Source organism: Papio anubis, chromosome 12, assembly GCF_008728515.1.
Source record: "Papio anubis isolate 15944 chromosome 12, Panubis1.0, whole genome shotgun sequence".
Classification (NCBI taxonomy): domain Eukaryota; kingdom Metazoa; phylum Chordata; class Mammalia; order Primates; family Cercopithecidae; genus Papio; species Papio anubis.
This window is the reverse complement of record NC_044987.1, coordinates 582,623-607,096: the sequence shown is the minus strand read 5'-3', so window position 1 is coordinate 607,096 and position 24,474 is coordinate 582,623. Positions and strand designations below refer to the sequence as shown.

The following is a 24,474-nucleotide window of genomic DNA, read 5'->3' as shown; positions in this document are numbered from 1 at the left end:
GCCGTCCGCCGCACGCTCAGAGAACTGGGCGGGCCGAAAAGTGGAAGCCAAACAAGGCTCCTGCGGGTGACTTTTCCGCTAATTCGTTCAAGGAGCCAGGGCCTGAGTTAAACCCTAACAGCGTTTTTCCCGCTTCGTTTTTCTTCAGTGGGGGAATCTAAAGGGTATCCGAGACAGGGTACTTCCGGTGGTAACTGTCACCTTTGCCCTCGTCAGGCGACATTTCGCGTGCGTGTCAAAGGGCTGCCTTTCCCGTCAGACAGCACTGGAACCGCGTAATATCCGAATGTGAAAGGCAGCCCAACGTGTATCGAGCTAAAGCAATAAGGGAAAGTAGCCGAAAGCACTCCGAGAAGACGACTGCAGTTCTGTGGACTGCGGGCATGCGTGGGCCCAGAGCCTGTCCCAGCGAAGTAGCAGCTGCCATGCCGACGGCGGGAGCGCCGGCCGCGCTCTCCCTGCGCATGCGCAGCGAGCTGTCCGCCGGGAGGCCCAGGAGCGGAGATAGGGGGTGCGCATGCGCGCCGCTGCTCCAGCGCATCCGGGCTGGAGCTCGCCCGCCCCCTCCCCCGCCCGGAGCCGCCGAAGCGCCTCGGTGGGTTGCACCGCCGGAGGCTGGGCAGCTCTCAGCGCTGCTCGGCGCTGGACCCCACCCGGCCCGCGCAGGCCAAGCACACCCGGCCCTGTGCGGCTGCCCCCCCGCAGCATTGCACGGCCGACCCTCGCCCGCCCACTGCCACCGGCTGCTGGACTGGCTGGGACTGGCTCGGCGCAGGGCACTGCTCCTCGGTGCATTGCTGCTCGGGCGCCGCAGCCCGCAGCCGCCTGCCTCCCCCGGCCGTGCCCCTCCCCCGTGGAGCCGGCTGTCGGTCGGCGCCCACTGCCCGGCGGCAGCGGCAGAGCCAGGCAGCGCCGCGGCGGCCGAGCGCGCTCGCGCATAGGGCCCTCTGGCCTTCCTTACCTAGGGCAGCCCGCGCCCCGGTGCGAGGGAGCGGTCCTTACCGAGACCCGCCCGGCCCGGCGGTGCAATGAGCTTCTTCGGCTTCGGGCAGAGCGTGGAGGTGGAAATCCTTCTGAACGATGCGGAGAGTAGGAAGCGGGCCGAGCACAAGACGGAGGACGGGAAGAAGGAGAAATATTTCCTCTTCTACGACGGGGAGACTGTCTCCGGGAAGGTGAGCCTTGCCCTCAAGAACCCCAACAAGCGGCTGGAGCACCAGGGCATCAAAATCGAGTTCATCGGGCAGATCGGTGAGTCGACCCCGGGGACCCCGTCCCCCAGCGCCGACAGCCGGCCGGGGAGCAGGGTGATTCAGGGCCCAGCTCCAGCGAGGCCTGTCACAGTCGCTTGTCAACTGCAGTCTGAGGCCTGGGGTTCAGCTACAAGTCCCGCCCGTGGGCGACTCCCCCTGCGTTACTGTCCTGCCAAAAGTGACAGCGCGCTGCCAGGGAGATGGGGACGGCGAGGGCGGGAGGAAGCACCCTGCTGTGCCTCGTGGGATGGGTGCCTTGCCTATGGGTTCTCCCCATTGTTTCCAGCGTGCACTTGGCTTTGCTTCTTGTCCCCAGGATCTGAGTGAGGTGCTCTGGCCATAGCCTGCAGGTGGGTTTGTTAGGGGGAGACCACTCTGCCAATACTGGCTCTCCCATCACCCGGTCATCTGCAACTGCCAGACGCAAAGTGAGGCTGGTCCACCGAGCCGCACTTCCCGGCGCCCCCACCAACCCGTTTTTCTCTTCAGATGTGGTGTGTGAGAGCTAACCAGTTCTCTCTTACCTCACCTCAACCCTGAACTACCTATGCTTGTACATGTTTCCAGAAAGAAGACCCGTAATCTTCAGTCTAAATCTGACTACCTAGGCTGCGTTTCTTAGACTTCTTTATTAGAATGCGAGTTTTCAGTTACCACATTTTCTCTTTAAAGACAAAGAAATGGTGTTTCCAAAAACCACAATTAAGTGATCAGAGTTTCTCAATGCTTTAAACATGATTATTAGTCATTAGAACTAGACAGCGCCAGACACAGTGGCTGATGCCTGCAATCCCAGCATTTTGGAAGGCTGAAGTGGGAGGATTGCTTGAGGCCAGGAGTTGGAGACCAGCCTGGGCAATATAGCAAGACCTGTCTCTACCCCCCAAAAAATTTTCCTAGTTAGCTGGGCTTGGTGGCATACCTGTAGTCCTAGCTTCTCAGGAGGCTAAGATGTGAGGATTGCTTGAACCCAGGAGTTGCAGGCAGCAGTGAGCTGTAATGACACCACAGCACTCCAGCCTGGGTGACAACCAGCAAGACCCTGTCTCAAAAAAATAAACAAATAAACAAATAAGAACTAGACAGTAAAAGGCAGTAATAGTAAAGGGATTTGGGGAGCTCCCAGTCAAGACTGGGTTATCTCCAATTCTAAGCCTTATTTAGACTTGTGTATTATTAAAATGCGTGGGTACTTTTAAAATAAGTGTTTTTGTCATTAGGTTAGAGTAGAATCACAGTAAATACTCTGTGAGCTACAGAGCTCTGGTAGAGAATACATACCTATACCACACACTGCATGCATAACTGTTTTCAGAGACTTCCTTGGGGAATCTTTGTTAAACTCTCTCTCATATCCTGAGAGTTTAGCAAACAATTTGCCCTCTCCTTTTCAGAGTCAGGAAACACTGAGACACAGGTAGGGGAAACCCTAGGAAAAGGAGGCCTTGTGGCCTGGCTCTTGCGTTCACTGCTCAGCCTCAAGCATTTTGCCTCTGGTGTTGAAGAACATGAAATCGGGTTGAAGACTGACTGATCCTATAGGAAGCTCTTTGTCGTCATTTTAAAGCCAGAATATGAAAGGCCTGTTAGTGTACCAGAAAAGGGGCTGAAGAGTGAGTTCCATGCCTTCTGCTTTCCTGCTTCAGGGTCCAGTGGTGGGGTAGATGGCAAGGTTCCTCAGCAGCAGCACTGTGATGTCTGGCGTCGTTTGGCACGTTGTCCTCGATGTTTAGCAGCATTCCTAGCCTCTACTGAGGAGACAACCGTAGCATCCCCCACTCGTGACCACAGAAATGTCTTGAGATATTGCTTTATATCCCCTGGAGGGTAAAATCATCTCTAATAAAGAACCCTGGGATAAACAGGATGAGTCCGAAGCATATTATGCTAAGCATAGTAACTAGTCGAGAAATCCTTGCCTACTGAGAAAGGGTATTTTTTAGTAGCAGTTTTAAAGTTATTGCATTGATTCTTTGGCTCCATAATAATAGTGTTGACAAACATGTTTAATCTGTGTCTACACCATCACTCCCAGGTGGTGGTACCTTGCCAGTATGTGAAAGATAATCCAGAATGTCTTCTGCCCCAGACAGTGTGAAATGAGCTGTTCTACGAATGGTGTCAAGGCCTTCCTCTGGTCTAAATGAAAGGGAGTTGAAGAAGCTGCTTGCTGTGCCTGCCCCACCTGATTTCTTGTCTAACTCCTTACTCCCGAGACATCCATCATCCCTGCTGAATTTTCTCAGAACCTTTTGTTGCTTCCACTGGTAACTCTTCCTGGGCCCTTGGGCACCCTGGGTTGAAGTGACCATGAGACTTTGGGGGAATTTAGCCACTCTCTGGGCCTCAGCTTTCTCAGCTATCAAGCAAGGAAAATAAAATCACTTGGTGAGAATGTTGGGCATGCCAGGGGATCATGCATGACCCTTGTAGAGGGTTCCTTTATAAAATTGTGGTAGTCGATGTAGTAAAATGTTTCCATTTCACAAATTGAGTTATCACTCACTGGCTTGCTGCTCTTCCTCCTATACCTGTTTTACCTGAATAAGATCGCCCTGTCTACTGATAGGGAGTGCATGTTTCAACCCTTTGCCTTAAATCTCTTACCTTGACCACATGGGCCAGTCTCAGTTGGTGTTGTAGATGGAACCAATCCCAGCTTTGTGCTGAAGTATATTGTTCACGCACAATTATCCATGGTTACATAAGGGCGTGGAAATAGAATAACACAGAATGATGGACAATATGTTTCTTCTTGTTTGGCTTTGGAATGTATTTCTTGATCAAGAACAAGGCATTAGAATAACCTTTGTAGTTCTATTTGATGTAAAAGGGAGTTTGTGTTCCTAAATGCACACATTGACAGGGAGTAAAGATGTACCAGGCTATTTGGAAGCACAGAGTGACTTTTCTTAGACTCTTATATTCCTCTTTTATCTTTCTGGTTCCCCGAAAGAAGCATGTTGTGAAGTATTTGTGTCATACACCTATGTCAGTCATTGTGAACTGAACTTGGGGCACCAGAGCAAGGCTAGTGAGTGAGTTTGCTGAAGTTGCGGTTGTGTGGTTTTCTCCTTCATTGCATTCTTTGATTACGTGTGAAATGGGTGGAACTTCAGTCTGTTCTGAGGTCTGGCTGGCGGGGGTGGCATATGGCAGTAATCAAGTTGATAGCACTGAGCTCTGTCCCTCTTCCTTGTTGATTTGGAGGCAGGCAGGCAGAGGTGTCACTTTTATCCTGTCACTTGCTGTGGCAGTCTCATCTGTACCGATGACTTATTTTCTTTATTTTTTATTTAAAACCATTTTTGAGACACGGTCTCACTCCATCACCCAGGCTAGAGTACAGTGCCATGATCACGGCTCACCGCAGCCTCAACCTCCTGGGCTCAAGCAATCCTCCCATCTCTGCCTCCCAAGTAGCCGAGAGTACAGGTGCATGCCACCACACCCAGCTAAGTTTTTAAATTTTATGTAGAGACAGCGTCTTTCTTTATTGCCCAGGCTGATCTGGAACTCAAGCGATCCTCCTGCCTTGGCCTCCCAGAGTGCTGGGATTACATACATGAGTCACTGTGCTGAGCCCCATGAATTATATTCTGATGACTCCCAGACTGTTTCTTTGTCCTGACCCGACCTCTCTTCCGAGTTTCACACGTCTTTCCAGCTGTCTGCTAGACATGTCCCCTGGGATACCCCACAGGTGCCTCAGAAACACACGCAAACGCAGACCCCTCTCTCTGCCTCTGCCCCAGCCACAGCCCTACTGCTTCTCCTTTTCTCCCATTTCGGCCTATGTCACCTGGGATCATTTAGCCTCAGAAATCTAGAAGTCATTTTGAAGTCTTGGCTTCTCCTCCCACACATGCAGTTGGCTGCTAAGTTTTGGCCTTCTCTGCTAGCTCTGCAGTATATCTCAAACCAGCGGTCTCTTCTCAATGCCACTGCCTTTTGTTTTCTGTATGTAGCAGCTTCCTAACTGGTCTTCCTGCCTTTGTCTTCCTCCCCTTTCAGGTCATTTTCTGTGAGGATGAAGTTTCTTTTTTTTTTTTTTTTTTTTTTTTTTTTTTGAGACGGAGTCTCGCTCTGTCACCCAGGCTGGAGTGCAGTGGCCGGATCTCAGCTCACTGCAAGCTCCGCCTCCCGGGTTCACGCCATTCTCCTGCCTCAGCCTCCCGAGTAGCTGGGACTACAGGCGCCCGCCACCTCGCCCGGCTAAGTTTTTGTATTTTTAGTAGAGACGGGGTTTCACTGTGTTAGCCAGGATGGTCTCGATCTCCTGACCTCGTGATCCGCCCGTCTCGGCCTCCCAAAGTGCTGGGATTACAGGCTTGAGCCACCGCGCCCGGCCCGAGGATGAAGTTTCTTAAAGGCAGTTCTATCATTGTCAGTCCTTCCTTAAAATTCTTCTCGCCTCCCTATTGGTTAATGGGGGAAAGTATATCCAAATCCCTCCTGCTCTGGCCCTGCCTCTCTTTCCAGTGTTGTCTCCCCCTAGCCCTTCACTCTCACCACTTGTAGGTTTCAGAAACTATCCTTTTCTTCTAGAATCTTGGTATTTTCCCTTTGTGTAGTAACATGTTTCTGCAAGATATAACTAACCTTCCACACAAGCTCTTACTCCTTCAAAGCTAACATCACATCCATCAGAACGTCTTCTCCGACTTCCCCAGGCCGACTTAAGTGCTTCCTCCACTGTTCTTCCAGAGGCCTCATTAATACCTCTTTTCAAGCAGGGTATGACAAGGTTGCGACTTTTTTTTCAACTTGTCTGTCTTTCTTACTAATTTCTGAGCACCTGAGATCCAGGGACTGCCTTCAGCCCATCGTTAGTGCAGTGGCTAGCACGTAGAAGCTGCCTAGTAAATATTTGTCAAATGGATATATTGGTCAGATCTAAGAATTTACAAAAACTATTCTTTGTTTTTTGTTTTTTTTCCCTCATCTCTTCCCAGATAAGCAAGAGTTATTTTAATGAAAGAAAGACAGAATTCAGGTTTGCTCTGGTGGTTGAGCGGCTGAGCTTCCTGCCTTTGTTACGGAGGAGGCACTGATGAGCAACATGTAGCTGTCCATCAGGGCCACTCAGAACTCGGTGACTCACCAGCTGGCGTGTCCCCACTGGGGCTGCATCCGCACTGGGGGAACTGGGATAAGGAAGCATTAAAGCTGATGTCAGTTTACCTGCCTTTACATCTTTCTTTCCGCACACTCTCCTGTGCCAAGTTGAAACTGATTTCCCCTTGCATGTGAGAACGTGGTTGTCAGACATCTGGTCCATTTGGTCCTGCATCACTGCTCAGCTATGGCAGTTTGAGCATTGCCCCCTGAGACTGTAAGACCTTATTTATTCCCTTATGTGGTGGACGTTTTTCTGTAATCCTCTGCAAGTTGTGGAGCCACACTGGGATCCTTGCTGTGCCTAGGACACTTCTCCAGTGGCTTGGTCTGTGTTCTCACAGTGCCAGCAAATGTGGTGAGAGCATCTCTCGGGTCAGGCCCATGGGATAGAAAGGTCTAAGACCTAGTCACCCTAATGGCCCACGGTTTTAGAAAGATGCAGTAGTCTATGAGGATCACTGCAAGGAAAAGCTGTAATTGTGAGAAGAAGAGACCACTGTTGAGCTGGAATCCTTTGGGGAGCACCGGTGAGGTTAGAAAGCAGACCTGGGCCGCCTTGGAGACTAATGGGGTTAAATAAACCAAACGTAATTAGAAGGCCGGACACGCGGAGGAGGGCAGACAGGAACATCCCTGTACTCCAAAGCCAGCAGACATCATCTGGATTTTTTTTTAAGGTCCAAGCCTGTACTTTTAAAAACTCCAGGGGCTTTTCTGTGTTTTAATTCATTGGCCCTTGAAACACTAAGTAAAAGGCACATTAAGATGAGATGGGTTGATTCTGGCCTCCCTAACAAGCTGCTGGTGGGACTGGAGCAGAGCTGTGGCTGGCAAGGTGTGGGCCGCCCAGAGGTGCCAGTGCTTGCAGGTTTCCCAGGGTTGGCAGACAGGAGTAGGGTGTGGCAAGCACGGATCCCGACAGTGACCAGCCAGCAGACAGTGGCTGGGAGGGTCCGATGGAGAGGAGGCTCTTTGGAGGGTTTTGTTTTGTTGTTGAGATGGAGTCTTGCTCTGTCGCCCAGGCTAGAGTGCAGTGGCGCATTCTCAGCTGACCGCAACCTCCGCCTCCCGGATTCAAGCGATTCTCCTGCCTCAACCTCCTGAGTAGCTGGGATTACGGACGCCCACCACCGCGTCTGGCTAATTTGTGTATTTTTAGTAGTGACAGGGTTTCACCATCTTGGCCAGGCTGGTCTCAATCCTGACCTCATTATCCACCTGCCTTGGCCTCCCAAAGTGCTGGGATTACAGGCATGAGCCACTACGCCTGGTCTTTGGAGGTCTTTTTACACTTTGCTGACTTAGGTTTCTTCTAAAACTGCACAAGGCCTAGACTAAACATGGCCTCAGCCAAGCAGCAAAGCTCAGGGCAGCTGTCATGAGTTACCTGTGATGCAAAGCTGGCTCTGTTTCCTTCCAGAATGGCAAATTCACTTCTCAACTGTTGGTGGCAAGTTTCACCATGAAAACATCCTGAGTACAAAAGTTATTTCCTCCTGTTGGACTGAGAAGGAAACCAAAGACAGGATAGTTATCTTAACCAAAAACTTACTCAGTTCCTACTTCTAGCCTGACACATCTGATCTCTGAGAACTGGTGGTTGGGAAGAATGAAAGATGACTTGTGGTTGCTTCTTTGGGATGGAATAGAGGCTATTTACAGTCTCTTTAGGGCCCAGACCTCTTGTGAGAACAGCCTTGGATATTTGATTTAATTTTTGCAAGAGGAAACCAAACTTTCTGGCAAATAGGAAGCACCGCTGTGTCTGCCCCTTTGCCCCACAGTGTTTGCAGACGTATTGCAGATGGCTTATAAAGGACAGATTTAAAAGGCTGGGCCAGCCCTGCTCTGACTGCACACTGACCACTGTTCCATGACATTTGATGTCAAAGCTGATATGAATGTGTGTCCCGGAGGAAAGGCACTAGGGAGAACATGATGCTATGCAAGGAATGACTTCTGCTCCAGGTCCCCTGCTGGGGCCGGAGGAACCTTCTGCACTGTTGCTGGGCTCCACAATGCTGGCAGCCTGAGTGCTCTCTATGCCTGCTCTGTTTTGTTTATTTCTGATGTTGCCTTTGAGCTGTGTGATCACATTTGTGTATTTTTCCATCCTTTTCTTCTCCTCTTCCTCTTGACTCTGGACCATTGATTCTGGACATTGGGACCTTGCTCTGCCTGCTTCTGTCCCCTGAAACTAAGGCCAGAGTCTAGTACTTAGAAACTGAGATACCAGGTTCCCAAGTCAAGGTTTCGGTTTCCACGTGGAAGCCAACACCGTCAACCAGGACTCATGCAACCAGAGTAAGCAGAGGAGTCCCCGTCCCTGGGGCTGGCCGCAGCTCCGCTTCCACCTGTTGTGCGCTTCTGACTTTTATTGGGGGGCACAATTACTGGATTGCTCACTTTCCCCCCATAGTTTGGAACTGCCACCTCCCACTCTGATGCTTTGTGGATTATCACTCACTAACCAGAATGCTGCCTACTATTGAAACCATTGAGTGTTTGGAAGGGAAGGTCATTGTTTGTAATAAAAGACTGTGGCTGATTGTAGTTACACGGGAAGTCAGCCACAAGCCACAGGCGCACAATACATTGTGAATTCATACAGAAATGTCATCACTAGTGTGGGATCCCACAGACTCCAATCTGTGGACTTGCCTCGTCCTCCCCAAGCAGCAAACAACAGAGGCAATGAGTGTGCTCTGCCTGCTCTGTGTTCCCGATTCATCTGCCCTGCTGCAAGTTGCGGTCTAGCGCGGGACTTGAATACAGAATCCTTGAGGCGTGGTGGCTTGAACTGTAATGTGGCCATGCGTAGCCACAGTCAATATTAAGAGCTTACCTCGGCTGGGCACGGTGGCTCATGCCTGTAATCCCAGCACTTTGGGAGGCCTAGGCGGGCAGATCACGAGGTCAGGAGAACAAGACCATCCTGGCTAACACAGTGAAACCCCGTCTTACTAAAAATACAGAAAAATTAGCTGGACCTGGTGGCGTGTCAGCCCGTCAGTCTCAGCTATTTGGGAGGCTGAGGCAGGAGAATTGCTTGAACCCAGGAGGCAGAGGTTGCAGTGAGTCGAGATCACGCTACTGCACTCCAGCCTGGGTGACAGAGCGAGACTCTGTCTCAAAAAACAAACAAAACAAAGCTCACTTCTGCAGGGCCAGGTTCACTTCTGCAGGCCCACCAGGGAGCTGGGGATGTGGGCCTTATCTTTAAAGGGCCTGCAGTCCAAAGTGGGAGTGGAGGAGACTATGTATATAGCAAAACTTAAATAGAATATAAGCAAACCTAAAATAATATAGGACAAATGGGTGGCATGAACTTATCAGCGACAAATACCAGAACTGTTTCCCGAAGAGGATAAATTTAGAGCAATGCTTCTCCAAGTGTGGTAGCAGCAGTCCTGGGGAGCTTATTAGAAATGTCAGTTCTCAGGCCCCACCTCAGACCCCTGAATCAGAAACACTAGGGTGGGGCCCAGCGATCTGTGTGCTGACCAGACCTCGCAGTGACTCTGATGCACACTGAAGTTTGACACTCCCTGATTTCAGTGGAGGGAATAACATGAAAGTGTCCATGTTCCATTGGCCACATGCCTTCCTTTTGGAGTAATAACAGCAGCTAGTAATGATGTTTCTGGGTGTTTGCTGTGTACTAGGTACTGTTCTAAGTCTTTTACCTATATCACCCCTGCTACTTCACACAGAGCCTTGTGAAGTAGGTTGTATCATGACCTGCATTATACCAGCTGATAGAAATAGATGCAGTCTAGAAGGAGACCTGCTCTAGTCTCAGCTCTGCAGCCAGCTCTGCAACTCCAGGCCAGTCAGTTAACCATGCTGTACCTGGGTTTCCATCATTTTTAAATTGGGGTGATAAGACCTGTCTTAGCTGTCTCAGAAGATTTTTATTATAAGGATGATATGATTAAATAGCTATGTCCTTTCAGAAGTTGGAAGTGTTAAATGCTGTTTAAAGAAGTGTGGCATTTCTTATATTGGCTTCCGTGACTTGTCCCTTATTAAAGATGGTGTCCAAGTGTCTTGGAGCAGGATTATTTTGGGTTCCTTTTCTGCCACGGGACTTCACTATGTAAGACAGAAGAGCCTTTGGAGAAGAAGGAGGGAGTGAAAGAGCAGAGGTCAAGGAAACAAAGCTAGAAGGGGTCTGTTCTGCAGGGAGGTCCTTCCGAAAAGCGGTGCCTCCAACCCAGGGCCCCCTCACTTAGCCCGGCGTAGCTCAGGGTCTGATACAGAAGGGCATTGCTCTGTCTCACCAGAACTCTACTACGATCGCGGGAACCACCATGAATTTGTGTCCCTGGTGAAGGACCTGGCCCGGCCTGGAGAGATCACCCAGTCGCAGGCCTTCGACTTTGAATTTACCCACGTGGAGAAGCCGTATGAGTCCTACACGGGGCAGAATGTGAAGCTACGGTAAGTTATGTCTGCTGGTTCCCCACCGTGCCCTAGAACCTACCCCCTGTGGACGAGGACCTGAGGCTGTTCCTTCCCAGGGGTCCTGAGAAGGAAGAGTGTTGTGAGCTGGAGCGTGCTGGTAAACCATTAACCGTAGGCCTTCTGGGAGGAAAGTGCCCCTAGTCTGTAGCATGTGTCAGTTCCTGTAGTGTAAGTAGCCCCACCGCGGCCAACCTGAAGCTACCTAACGTTCCTAAAGGTAGAAGTGGGAGAGATGTGCTGTTATCATCGTCCGGAGACTCATGCCCTCAAGAGCAGAGAGTGTTGTAAAGGGCCGGAAAATAGGAAGTGATGAGATTTTAGCATGTCTTACCTTTGTGTTTAATAGGACTCGTTTAATTGTGAGTTTACATAATTTAAATTTAAATAATTGCTGTGTTTAACAGCCAGCTCATAAAATTTCTGAAAGTTCAGCAGTCAGCCACCCCCAGCACACTCCTGCTGGCTGGGTGTCGGGAGATCCTGACCTGCTGTCCAGCTCTGCCACACAGCTGCAGTGTCATCTTCAGCTCTGTAACTCAGCTTTCTCACTTCAAAAGTGGGCAATAGATTTGGATTCTAATTCTAGATGTCCTCTTCTTTTGGGGGTGATAAGAAAATAAAATTCTTTTTTTTTTTTTTTTTTTTTTTTGAGACGGAGTCTTGCTCTGTCACCCAGGCTGGAGTGCAGTGGCCGGATCTCAGCTCACTGCAAGCTCCGCCTCCCGGGTTTACGCCATTCTCCTGCCTCAGCCTCCCGAGTAGCTGGGACTACAGGCGCCCGCCACCTCGCCCGGCTAAGTTTTTGTATTTTTAGTAGAGACGGGGTTTCACTGTGTTAGCCAGAATGGTCTCGATCTCCTGACCTCGTGATCCGCCCGTCTCGGCCTCCCAAAGTGCTGGGATTACAGGCTTGAAAATAAAATTCTTAAAATGTTGACACATAGGTACATGGATTGTTTTCACTGTTACAGTGTTGGAAACTCTGAGAATAGAGACTGATGCCGAGGTCTCTTGGGTGAAAAGAATCCACAGCAGATGTAGACTGTTAGGTGTAACCTTGAGGTTATGTGATCTACTGGGATAAAGCAGTCTCCCGTGTCGCTCTGAACACCTGATTCCAGGTCTCGATACCATCTCATAAGATCAGCTTGTCTCCTCACCCGAGGACCTGAGTTTAGGATGGTACACACCACAGGAAGACCTTTAACTTCTTTTCTTTCTCTGTCCTCCCTTCTTGCATCAGAAGAGGGAAGGCTCGTTTTAAATCTTTGCGGAGGTGGTGGCTCACGCCTGTAATCCTGGCACTTCGGCCAGGAATTCAACACCAGCCTGGGCAACATATTGAGACCCCATCTCTACCAGACAAAAATTTTTTTAAATTTTTTTAAAAGAAGAAAACAAATCTTTGCAGAGGGGTGTAAAACTGACGTTACACCCAGTAAAGACAGTGTTTCATAATTGCACCCAGAGAATGCAGCAACAGCGAGGATTATCTACTCATCATTTAAGTTTGACCGAGGGATTTATTATTTAATTTTTTTTTTCTTTTGCAGTCGATTTGTCTTAAGTGTTTGTACGGCAGAAAGAAAGGTGTTGAAAACAGTATAGTGGTGCCTTGAAAAATTAAACAGAATTACCACATGATCTAGCGATTCCATTTTGGATCCACTTCTGGATCCAAAAAATGGAAAACAGGATCTTGAACGGATGTTTGTACACCCACATTCACAGCAGCATTATTCACAATAACCAAAAGGTGGAAACAACCCAAATGTCCATCAGTGGGTGAATGGATAAAGGAAATGTGTTTTGTCCATACAGTGGACTATTACATAGCCTTCAAAAGGAAGGACATTCTGTCCTTTGCTACAGCGTGGGTGAACCAGAAGGACATTATGCTATGGGAAACAAGCCAGTCACAAAAGGACAAATACTGTCTGATTCTGTATATATGAGGTACCCAGAGCAGTCAAATTCATAGAGACAGAAAGTAGAAAGGTAGAGACCCAGGGCTGAGGGGAGGAGGAAATGGGGGCTGGTGTTTAATGAGTAGAGTTTCAGTGTTGGAAGGTGGAAAAGTTCTGGAGACCGATGGTGATGTTTGCACAACAATATGAATATCATTAATGCCACTGAACTGTATAATTAAAAATGGTTAAAGTGGTAAATTTTATGTTATGTGTATTTTGCCACAATAAAATAGAAGTGTTAATGTCCAAATCATGTGAAGAGTTTAGGATTCATATTGTAAAAGAGAGGAGATAAAGATGGGAAAATTAGTTGAGGACGGTTTAAAGATGTAACTTCCAGATTAAAAGCTTTTTCCTATTACACAGGCAGAGGGAAAACATGAAAAGATTATTGTGGACTTCTTTTTTGTCTTTAGGCAGGGAAAAGGTTATTTTGGAAGATTAGAATCCATATGTAGCATTTGGTAGATGGGAAAAGTATAGAGACAAAACTATCAGAAGGCTATTGTGAGGTCCTCAGAGTATGATTTTGGTGGCTGTAATGGGAACAGAGAGAAAGTGGCTGTTCTCACAAGAGGTCTGGGCCCTAAAGAGACTGTAAATAGCCTCTATTCCATCCCAAAGAAGCAACCACAAGTCATCTTTCATTCTTCCCAACCACCAGTTCTCAGAGATCAGATGTGTCAGGCTAGAAGTAGGAACTGAGTAAGTTTTTGGTTAAGATAACTATCCTGTCTTAGTTATTACCAAGAGATTACCAGTGAGTGGAGGCATGCAGATGGAGACGGAGGGCTCTCAGGAGGAAGAAATGATGTGGAGATAGGGTGATTCATCCAGCTCTGAGGGCAGGCTGACGTACTGGCAAAATAGAGAAAGCATAAAAGTTTACCAGACAATTGGAAGTGCAAACCTGGCACTAAGGACAGAGGGGACACTTAGAAATGTGCGGTCAAGACTGATCTGCTCAGAGGTCATAACTGATGTGTTTTTGAAGAAAGGGAGCACAGGGAGAGGAGAACCAGGACACACTGGGGGATGGCAGGAGGAGGAGAGGGGGTGAATCAGGGCAGCGCCCCTGCGGAACCACGGGAAGAGTGTTTCAAGGAAGACGTATTTCACGGGACGCTGCTGGATTTGGCACCTGGGAGGCCGTGGGTTACTGACTTGAGGCGAGCGGTTTCTGTTGGGTGGTGGAGACAGAAGCAAGGGGTTGGGAGGAGTGGTTCGTGGAGAAGCCTCAGCCGTTGGTGCAGAACCTGCCTTGTGACAGTTGTCTCTGAAGAAAGAAAGGGAAAGTATGGTAGGTCAAGAGGGTAAGGCCTGGAGAGGGTTCTTGGGATTGGTGACTTTGGAAACCAATTTTTTCAATCAGCTCAGAGGACAAAACCTTTAGCTAGAGGGAGATTGATGATCTTGGGGAAATCAGAATATGTAGAAGGATCCAGATGCTGGACCAAGGCTTCCACATTAGAAAATCATGTGGGAAGCTTTTCAAAATGCGAATGCCTGCGTCCCTTTCCAGGGCAATCACGTATCAGGTGTGCCCAGGCAGCAGGATTCTTAAAGCTCTCCTTTCCTGATTTCATTGTGCATCCACATGGAGAGTTCCTGTGACGGAGTAGGGAGGAGAGGTCTTGAGAGGGAGAGGTGCTGTTGGAGAGAGGATGGGTGAAGATGCAGAGACATGTTTAGGCCCTAAGTGAGGAACAAAGCAGAAAAAGGAGCACATTGTAAGCCTTGACTGGGAAGGCCTTCAAATTCTTAGTGGAGTAAAGGTCAGTGTCTTCCCAGACAGCGGGATGGGGAGTCTCGGGAGCCTGAGCAGTTAGAAGAGGGCTAGGAACAGATGTCTTAGGCAGTGTGATAGAGGTGACTGAGGTGAACCGAAAGGATCCCCAAGATGCAGCCAGTGCCACACAGCAGATAGTAGCCGAAATGTGTAGTTGGTCTGGTTAGGATATCTTTATAACTTTATCTGGTAATGCTTGACAGATGGTGGGGATTATCTAAGTTTTATTTAAAATAAAATACAATTTGTTACATTAGATTATATTAAAATAATGTTTTATGGAGAAGGTAATACAATTAAAGAGCTCCTCCTCATTGAGTGTTAGCACAGGTGCTGGAAATGAGAGTGCTGCACTGGCGGGCCACAGAGGGCAGCTTGTTAAACCCTTCAGGACTGCGTCTCTGTCTTCTCTCTCATCCCCTCCACAGCAACGTCCTCCCCCAGGATCCTAGGTTCAGCCAGAGACTTGTTATTCAACAGACCAGGTCCTCTCTGCCTCTGTTGCATATAAGGTTTGCTCTTCTGGATTGCCCTTTTCTCCCTCCACACAGCACTGGATCACAGCATCTCAATGAGCCCTTTCCATGTGTTCCCATTTCTCTGTTTGCCCATCTGCCCTCTGTGAACTGTGAGCTTCCCATCAGACTGTATCTTATCCTGTGCTTAGCCCAGTGCTTAGCTCAATAAATGTTTGCAGAATGAATAGCTGACTTAATTTCTCTCTTTCCTAGTCCCCTCTTTTAATTTAAAAAAGGTTTATTGGGACACTTTAAAAAGGTTTATTGATTGAATGTTGTTCAGTGAACAAACATGCAAAGATAAAAATACGAGACAGCCTCCTTTGCCCCAAAAACCAGGAGTTAGATGATGAAATAAAAGCTGTACACAAATACATGGTCAGTAGTGGTAAGGGCCATGAAAGGCCCAAGAATAGCAAGTGATTGGGGTACAAGGCAGAGAAATCACTTTCCCTTACAGCAAGATTCTTGACCTGGGGACATGGGCTCCATAAAGGGATTTGGGGGAAGGGTCTTTGAACTCCCTAGAATTGTGGTTGAAAAGTTCTCTGTATAGGTACATATGTGTAGCTTTCCCTGGAAGAGGGTCCGTAACTTCTTAAAGGGATACAAGGCCCTCAAGGGTTAAGAACCTTTGTACAGGCTTCTCTCAAGTGGGCCAATTTGGTACCTATATCTAGGTAGCATCTAGAGAATGGGAGTGTTTATTCATGACGGTTCCGTCTCCTACAGCTATTTCCTTCGAGCTACCATCAGCCGCCGCCTCAATGATGTTGTCAAAGAGATGGACATTGTAGTTCACACACTCAGCACATACCCGGAGCTGAACTCTTCCATCAAGATGGAGGTTGGGATCGAGGACTGTCTGCACATTGAATTTGAGTACAATAAATCCAAGTAAGTGTCTCAGTGCCAAGGTTGTGAAATGATTATTTAAGGAGGTTAAGACGGGACTTGATCCAAATGCAAACTGATGGCACTCCATGACTCGACTCCTTCGTGGTGGCATGTGGTGGGGGAAGACTGTGGGAGCAATCCAGTGAGTGTATGTGGCAGGCTAGCTGCAGCTGGACCGACCACGACGTAAACACTTCATTTACCTAAACTAAACTATATTCAACTAAGGTGGTGCATTTAAGTCAAACATCCTGTGATGCCTCTCAAAGTCAAGCTAAACTAACTTGAGGTTATTTGTTTTGGAATTCTAGCTTCAGCTGTTTCCTGCTACTGATAAGAACAATCTCAGAATACCATTCCATTATCATGTGTTCCCTCCATCTATGTCTTCAGAAATCAAAGCGAGGAAACCAAAGTTTGGCCATGATTTGCTGCTTCCTCCCTGAACTGAAATGAATTGTAGCAAAGAATATTGGATTTTTTTTTTCAAGATGGGGTCTTGCTTTGTCACCCAGCCTGGGGTGCAGTGGCACAGTCATGGCTTACTGCAGCCTTGACCTCCTGGACTCAAGCATTTCTCCCACCTCCACCCCTACAAGTAGCTAGGAGCACAGACATGCACCACCACACCCAGCTAATTTGTGTCCGTGTGTGTGTGTGTGTGTGTGTGTGTGTGTGTGTGTGTGTAGATCTAAGGTTTTGTAATGTTTCCCAGGCTGGTCTTGAACTACTGAACTTAAGTGATCTGCCTGCCTTGGCTTCCCAAAGTGCTGGGACTACAGGCATGAGCCACCATGCCCAGCCCTGATGTATTTTTTATAAAGGTCTTAAAATAACTTTATTTTAACTGGCAAGTTGGGAAGATGTGTATCTTGTAAACTGTGTTTACTGTTAAAACATCAAAATAATTGGTTGTAAATAAATCACAAAACTTTCTGACAGCATATTTCAAAAGCATCTTTCTTTTGAATAGGATATGCCTGAAAATGTTTGGAACTCAAATATCCAAAAGTAAAAAGGGTATTCTATTCACAGAGAGCTATAAAAAAAAAAAGCCACAAAGTCGCCAGACGTAGTGGCTCACGCCTACAATCCCAGCACTTTGGGAGGCCGAGGCGGGCGGATCACGAGGTCAGGAGATTGAGACCATCCTGGCTAACATGGTGAAACCCCGTCTCTACTAAAAAAATACAAAAAAAATTAGCCAGGCGTGGCGGGTGCCTGTAGTCCCAGCTACTCGGGAGGCTGAGGCAGGAGAATGGCATGAACCCGGGAGGCAGAGCTCACAGTGAGCTGAGATGGCACCACTGCACTCCAGCCTGGGTGACGTAACGAGACTCCATCTCAAACAAAACAAAAGCCACAAAGTTTCTAAGTAGGATTTTCATTGTGGCATCCCCTGGATCCACTGTCATCCGGAGGCTGGAAGCAGTGGGAGCTGCACCAGATGGCTCACCTTTGAAGGGTCAGGAACAGAACTTTTTAAAACTAGGAACACATGTGGTTCTTGGAACAGGGTTGAAGGAATGGTGTTTTTTTCTCCCCTGGCAGGCCTGGCACCTAGAGGGCCCCAGGAAAATGACCAGTGTGACCCAGAATTGGCTCTGCCTGGCCTAAGCCCACCAGTGAACAGAGAGTGGGGCAAGGTGGGAGGGAGGCTGATCTAGGCCTGGCATGGGAACAGGCTCTTCCCCTTTCTCCTCACAGCCTCAGGGCTCTGTGGTTCTGCCCAGAAAGGAGCCATCCAAAGTGCCTACCCACTCCTGCCCTGGCCACGTGGTGAAGGCAGAGGCCAGCAGCTGTGCCACCTGTAGGAGCTCAAAGCAGCCACTGGTCAGCAGTGCAGGCCAGACCAAAGCTGTGTGGAAAAGGTGCTCTAGAGAGGCAGGGACGGGACGCTTCCAGACCACACCTCTCCTCGCACCGCGGGCTGCTCTGTGTGCAGTGCCTGATTTCTATGTCAGAGAAACCCGGACTCAGAACCAGGTCCTGTTCTGCCACTAAGAAGTTGGGCTGAGGTTAGCAGGTACTAACATTTTCTACCTCGGCTTCTCATCTGTAAAAGGATGGAGGAGCTTGGACCAGGTCAGTGGGTTTCAAACACACAGAAAGTGTGAGGTGGCAGAGGAGCCGGGGTCTTTTTTTTTTTTTTTTTTTTTTTGAGATGGAGTCTCGCGCTGTGTCACCCAGGCTGGAGTGCAGTGGCGCGATCTCGGCTCACTGCAAGCTCCGCCTCCCAGGTTCAGGCCATTCTCCTGCCTCAGCCTCCGAGTAGCTGGGACTACAGGCGCCCGCCACCACGCCCGGCTAGTTTTTTGTATTTTTAGTAGAGACGGGGTTTCACCATGTTAGCCAGGATGGTCTCGATCTCCTGACCTCGTGATCCGCCCGCCTCGGCCTCCCAAAGTGCTGGGATTACAGGCTTGAGCCACCGCGCCCGGCCTAGAGCCGGGGTCTTAGACCCTCTGGCCTTCCACTTTTCTTCCATCCACAAGCAGCATTTTTGTTGTTTTTTTAACTCTCCCTGCTCATACCTGGAGCAGCTTTTGCTTTCATATAACATTTAGAATAAAGGAATGTGTGATTTGTAGGAGTTTGAAAACATCTCGAATCCATGGTCTGTAAGCATCCCCTGTAAGATGGCACAAGTGTTCTCCTGCTGCTTTTGCAAACTTGCTGAGACTGTTTGCTCAGGTGTCTGCAATCTTCCTGTAGACTGTGCACAGAAGGGTGGTGTGAAACAGTGGGGAACACAGAAGGGTGGTGTGAAACAGTGGGGAACACTCCAGCCTGGGGACTAGGATCCTGGGTTTACCACCTTTCTCTACCCCCTACTCACATCCTGGTTATCCAAGAGAAATGATCTCTTTTCTTCCAACTTCCTTTTCTTCACCTGTAATATAAGGAGGCTGAATTCTGATGTCTGTGCCAGCATTCTTATCCTGTGAGCTGAGCATCAGGTTTTGAGATTTTACTCTCTCTCTCTCATGCCTGATACAGGCTGTGCACATGTAGACTATTGACTGACCCAAAGAGAAAAGCTTGAGGGTCAGGAAGTGCTACCCAATGTGGTTCAGTTCGTAACAGCTCACAAGGCTGGGCCGGCAGAGCCCAGAAAGCAGGCGCTGAGGCGGAGAGTGATTTGCTCTTCTTGCTGTACTGCTGCTGCCTGGCCTGTTGGCCTAGAGCAGACAGAACTGTGTGCTTTGAGCCATCCAGGCCCAGTTCCCAAAAGACATTGTGTGGAGATCAGAGGAACGGAGAGACTGGTCCCTGCACTTGCGGGACTAGACTCTCATAAATTAGGATATCTTTCAAAAACACAAATGTAAAAGGTACTAAAGCAGCTGCGTGCTGGGGAGATAGAGCAGATGAACAAACATGAATGGGTACCATGCCGGAGAGACGTCCTTTGCGTGGGATGTGGAAGGGACAGAAGCTACTTTAATCCAAGTGAAGACCACGCTGGGAACCCATTCAGCCACAGCCGCGCGGGCAGCGATGGGTGAGCGTGTCCTGGAACTGGACCTTTAACCAGCACGCTTGGCCGTGGCGTGTGCGCTCTGCTGAAATGGAAAGGTCCGGCCACAGTACCAACATCTTCCTGTACTTTCTGTTCCCCAGATACCACTTGAAAGATGTCATTGTAGGGAAGATATACTTCCTGCTGGTGAGAATCAAAATCAAGCACATGGAGATAGACATCATCAAGCGAGAAACGACGGGTACAGGCCCCAACGTGTACCACGAGAACGACACGATAGCCAAGTACGAGATCATGGACGGGGCACCAGTGCGAGGTGAGACTCCAAGCCCAGGCCTCGGCCACCACAGCTTTTCTCCCATGTCCTGCACAGAATTCTGAAGGGGCTTAGGGGATTACACTGTCAAAGTAAGATGTCCTCTTAACCTGTAACTTACTAATCTCCCAGTTTACACCGTGGGTGCCAATAAGGAAGAAAAGGAAGGCTGAGTATGTAGAACTTCAGGCTACTATCCCATCTTCACCCTGAAAAGTTCCACTTAGACTTGGATAATATATTGGGCTTGTACTTAAGATTAAACCTCAAGCGTCGCTTTGGAAAGTCCAGGTTGAGCAGATGTGGTTTGAACAGGTTTCTACTTCTTCCTGTTGACATTCTGGCATTCTCTGCTGCTCCGGAGCAAGGGATGCCTGCACAGCAGCCGTCTGTGACTCGGTTCTAGCTCCGATTTATTCTCTGAATTCACTTGTCAGGTAGAAAGAGCATTACTAGATACTTCAGCCAACACCACCAGGTGCCCAGATAGCCCTGGAACTTGCTGGAAGCGTCCTCTCCCAGTCCCAGGGAGCTAACGTTACATCTGGGATAGTGGAGCTGGAAGCCCTTTGTCATTTGGGGACCATGATTATCTGGAAGAAGCAATCATTTACATTCTTCATTGGCTCTTTAGCCATTCTTCAGGAATGGTGAAGACTGTCTTCATTTCGAAGTGCGTGGTGCTTCCAGGGTTTTATTTGGCTTATTCCATTTACTCCCACAGGCTGTTCTATGTGGGAGGAGGAGTGCCACAGATTTAGCTGCCTGCAGCTCTGGGGACACTCGGGTGTTACCATGCCAGGCCCTTGGAGGGCTGGGACCAAGCTCTCCTGACACTCTCTGATGTCCCATTTTGTCACTGGCTGTGCAAATAGAGCCAGCTGTCATTTTTCCTGTACAAATGAAATGGGTCACTGAGAATCCATGTAAAACAGCAGATAATTATAAGATGGCCTATATTTAGCTTTAGACCACATTATAGGTTTGGCCTTTCTTGGTAGAATTACTGCCCTAATTTTGTTGCACTGATACTAGAAAAGGCCTGATGTTAGAGCTGGAAGGGATCTATAGTATCATGCCGTCCGATTCTCTAATTCTTCACATGAGAAAACGAAGGTCCAGAGGAAGCAGCAGACTTAACTCACAAATCAGAAAAGCAGTTCATGCAGAACTGAGGCCATAGTGAGGACGTTCTGCTTTCCAGACCACCCTGCCACCCTGCCAGTCCACACACGAGGGGGGATGTATTTTGGGGGGTATACACTGAGGATGGAGAAAGATGGCATCAGAAGTGCTGGGTGAAATGGTGACTTAACTGGACTTTGACAGCTGCCTTTTGAAAACCCAAAAACTAAACATACTGCATGTAATCAGAAAATGCTTATACTGATAATACCCCTGTGCCGTTCCCACTCAGCTGCTCTGTTTTGGAGGAGACATAAGAAGCTGCAACATGATCTGGAGTGAAATTGGAAAGTCACGTTTTTGTTTCAGCCCCCTGCTGGGCAGCAGCGCGAGTGCACCTTCCCAGAAGGCAGAGTGCTCCGTGCTGCACTCCAGTGGCGTCTCTGCAGGGGTCAGAGTGACCTGGCATAAGGGAGAGTGCGTCGCCTTGCCCACTGTGCTGACTCCTGCCTTCCTCCTGCAGGAGAGTCCATCCCGATCCGGCTCTTCCTGGCAGGGTATGAGCTCACGCCCACCATGCGGGACATCAACAAGAAGTTCTCTGTGCGCTATTACCTCAACCTGGTGCTGATAGACGAGGAGGAGCGGCGCTACTTCAAGCAGCAGGTGAGGGCCAGGCTCCTCCTCCAGGCCCCGATGCCCTTGGGACAGAACAGGAGGCTGTCTTTCCTATGGAAGGTCAGGCTCCATTTTTGCCAAGAGGTGGGAACATCAGGTCGCCCACAATTGCACAACAAGGATGAGGATCCCCACTTGGCATTAGAGTCTGCTTCCTCGGGCCTGCTCCTGCAACCACCTGCCCTTTTGGCCCACACCAGGGACAGGGAGGTGCTGGCAGCTGCTGCCTTTGGTGAGAGAGAAGCAGAGGAGGTCCTTACCCATGATTCCCCAGGACAAAGCTGGGAGCCTCTGGGAACCTGTCCCCATGCCTTCCTCTAAGGTGTCGCACTGCCCCCTTTCAATTCTGCAGGAAGTGGTGTTGTGGCGGAAGGGTGACATCGTACGGAAGAGCATGTCCCACCAGGCGGCCATCGCCTCACAGCGCTTCGAGGGCACCACCTCCCTGGGTGATGTGCGGACCCCCAGCCAGCTGTCTGACAACAACGGCAGGCAGTAGCCCCCAGGGCCAAGAAGATGCTGGGCATCCACCCAGCACCCCCGTCTACCAATACCAGCGGCTGGGGGCGGGGGCGGACCTTGTGAGGCTCAGTTGACCCGTTACTTGCAACCTGAAAACAAATCATGTTTTTGACTTAAATTCTTTTTTCTGGAGAATCCAAGGGGCTTGGGGTGGGAAGCAGTCTCTCCTTGGGATTCTGTGGCCGATGTGGGATAGGAGAGGTAGCATCCTGGAAGCCAGCCCCTCTGGGGAACACGAGCCCCTTCCTCGCGGGGCTGCCTTGCGTCTTAGAGGAGGGAGAGCAGAGAGCACAGAGCACGCGTCCTTGGCTCCTGGCTCTCCGAGCTTCCTGATACAGGATCTGAGCATGTCCCTGGGATTCTGAGCTGCCAACAGGGCCCTGGGTGGTCACCTCTTGTACTCCCCTCTACTGTCCCTGAGGTAGTGGCAGGAGTTGGGCCAGCCCCCACTAAATGGCAGGGGGAAGACTCATGATTGGGAAGCTACCTCTTTGGGAATCTTGGATGTGGTGATCTGAAGTTCCCACAGGCCACCTCCTTCCGGCCACTCACTGCTGGGACCCAGGCACCTCCCTTCTCCATCCTCTCTGGATTGTCAGTAGTGTCCTGGAACAGAAGCCTGTGGAATGGCCTTGGGAACAGAGAAGCCCTGGGGTCAGTGTCGTGCATGGATGGCGGCAGTGTTGAACCCAGGAGGCTGAACCCAGCCACCAAGAAAGATCAGTGCATGGCAACTGCGTGCCTTCACGTCACTCCACTCGGTAACCCCAAGGTCTGGGCTGTTCTAGGTATTACTCCATGTGCCCCAACAAGCCCTTAACAAGAGGGCCTGTTTCCCTTAAGAAGCAGTCCCCGGAAGGGGCCTTGATCCCTCCGCCTTGCTGAGAGGGAACCCTCGTCCCTCCTCACCCTCCATTTCATTTCTGGAAATTGAGGTTTAGTTTCAAACCGTTGGCAAGGCTGTTCTTGCTAATGCCCAAGCCCCTTTACCCCTCTCCCTGTAGGTTGCACAGGGGAGACCAGGGCCTCGGCAGAAGACTGCTGCCACACTTCCAGATCATTCTGCTTGCCAAATATGTCATCTTCACCAGTTGACTGACCCAAGTTTAGGACCATTGGTATTGTGTGTTTAAAAAACACATATAAAAAACTCTTGTGAGTATTCTAGTTATGCTAGAGAGGAAGGCACTTCTCCCTCTGGCTCTGCGCCGGGGCCTATGGTAGCAAAGTTGTTTAGTGTCCTTTTTCTGCCTCCCCTGGAAATGACAGGCATTACTCTCCTATTGGCCTCCCTTCCCTTTATAGAAAGACCAAGCAGGTCCCGCTGGCCAACAGGTGCAGTATTTGGTAGTCGGAGTTCTCAGTAATTTGGAAAGTTTAGGAGTTGGTTCCTGTGTCACCTTTCAGTTAGTGTGGGAAAGGAAGACTCCTGTTTTCCTGAGATCAGTGCAGTCTCAGGCCTTTGACAGGGCTCATGGATCAGAGCTGAGACTGGAGTGAGAGGCATTTGGGGTAGCCTGGGAGGGTGACTGGGGGCAGCAGAACCAAGGAAGGCAAGGTTGTTTCCCCCATGCTGGGTCCTGTGTTCAGGTGCGACGCACAATCCTCGTGGGAACAGGACCACCCGTGCGCTGCCCTTGATGATCAAGGTTGGGTCTTAAGTGGGTGAGGGAGGCAGGTTCTGGGTTCCTTGCCTTTTCAGAGCATGAGGTCAGGCTCTGTATGCCTCCTTTTCCTAGCTGATATTCTAACTAGAAGCGTTTGTCAATTCCTTTGCCTCCCAACTGACAACACATGTTCATTTTCCAACCTTCCTAACATCTTAAACCTTTCTTCTGGGAGAACTAGAAGGTAGAATTTGCTTTGATTCTCTCAGGCGCTGTGCACAAGCCAGGTCTTCTGTTTTCTCTTACTCTACCCACAGTCTTGCCTTCTCTATCCAACTGTGAAAGTGACGGGAGGCTCCTGTCCCCCTCTCTTAAGGTCCCCAAACCTGGGAGTGCATAGGTACTAAATCAAGCAGTGCAACTTGTAATTAAGCAGCTGCAGTGTTTACATGTTTCTTAATGTGTCATCTTTTCAATGGCTGTATTTTAAAAGAACATTTGTTTTAATGGTCTTTCTGATTAAAGGAAGCCCCTGTGGCTTTGGAGGCATTGTGCCCATGGTCCACCAAGCTCTGTGGTCTCTTCCGTCTTACACGGTCCCATCTCTGACACTCGGGGAAAGACAAATCCCCGCCCTGATTTCCCTGCATAGTGCCTGTGCTCTCCCTGTATAGCTCCTGGTGGAAAATGATGAATACTTCATTAGCCACCTGTTTGAGACAAGCAT

At 49.4% G+C, this 24,474-nt stretch overlaps 2 protein-coding genes across 5 annotated transcripts in view; one reads left to right on the top strand and one right to left on the bottom strand.

Annotated features, from left to right (window-relative positions):
• Positions 1-1,102, bottom strand: part of NCAPD3 (non-SMC condensin II complex subunit D3) — a 71,706-nt gene extending 70,604 nt beyond the window's left edge. For all 4 annotated transcript variants that reach the window (XM_031652796.1, XM_017949139.3, XM_021926769.2 and 1 more), the window contains exon 1: positions 1,003-1,102. The gene's annotated coding sequence lies outside the window, so the exon portion shown is untranslated. The remainder of the gene's footprint in view (positions 1-1,002) is intronic.
• Positions 510-24,316, top strand: VPS26B (VPS26, retromer complex component B). Its single transcript, XM_003910984.4, has 6 exons — positions 510-1,251; positions 10,661-10,817; positions 15,851-16,015; positions 19,640-19,815; positions 21,464-21,606; positions 21,971-24,316. The coding sequence occupies exons 1-6, from the start codon at positions 1,029-1,031 to the stop codon at positions 22,115-22,117; spliced, it is 1,011 nt and encodes a 336-aa protein (XP_003911033.1). The 5' UTR covers positions 510-1,028; the 3' UTR covers positions 22,118-24,316.
• Positions 24,317-24,474: the final 158 nt, after the last annotated feature.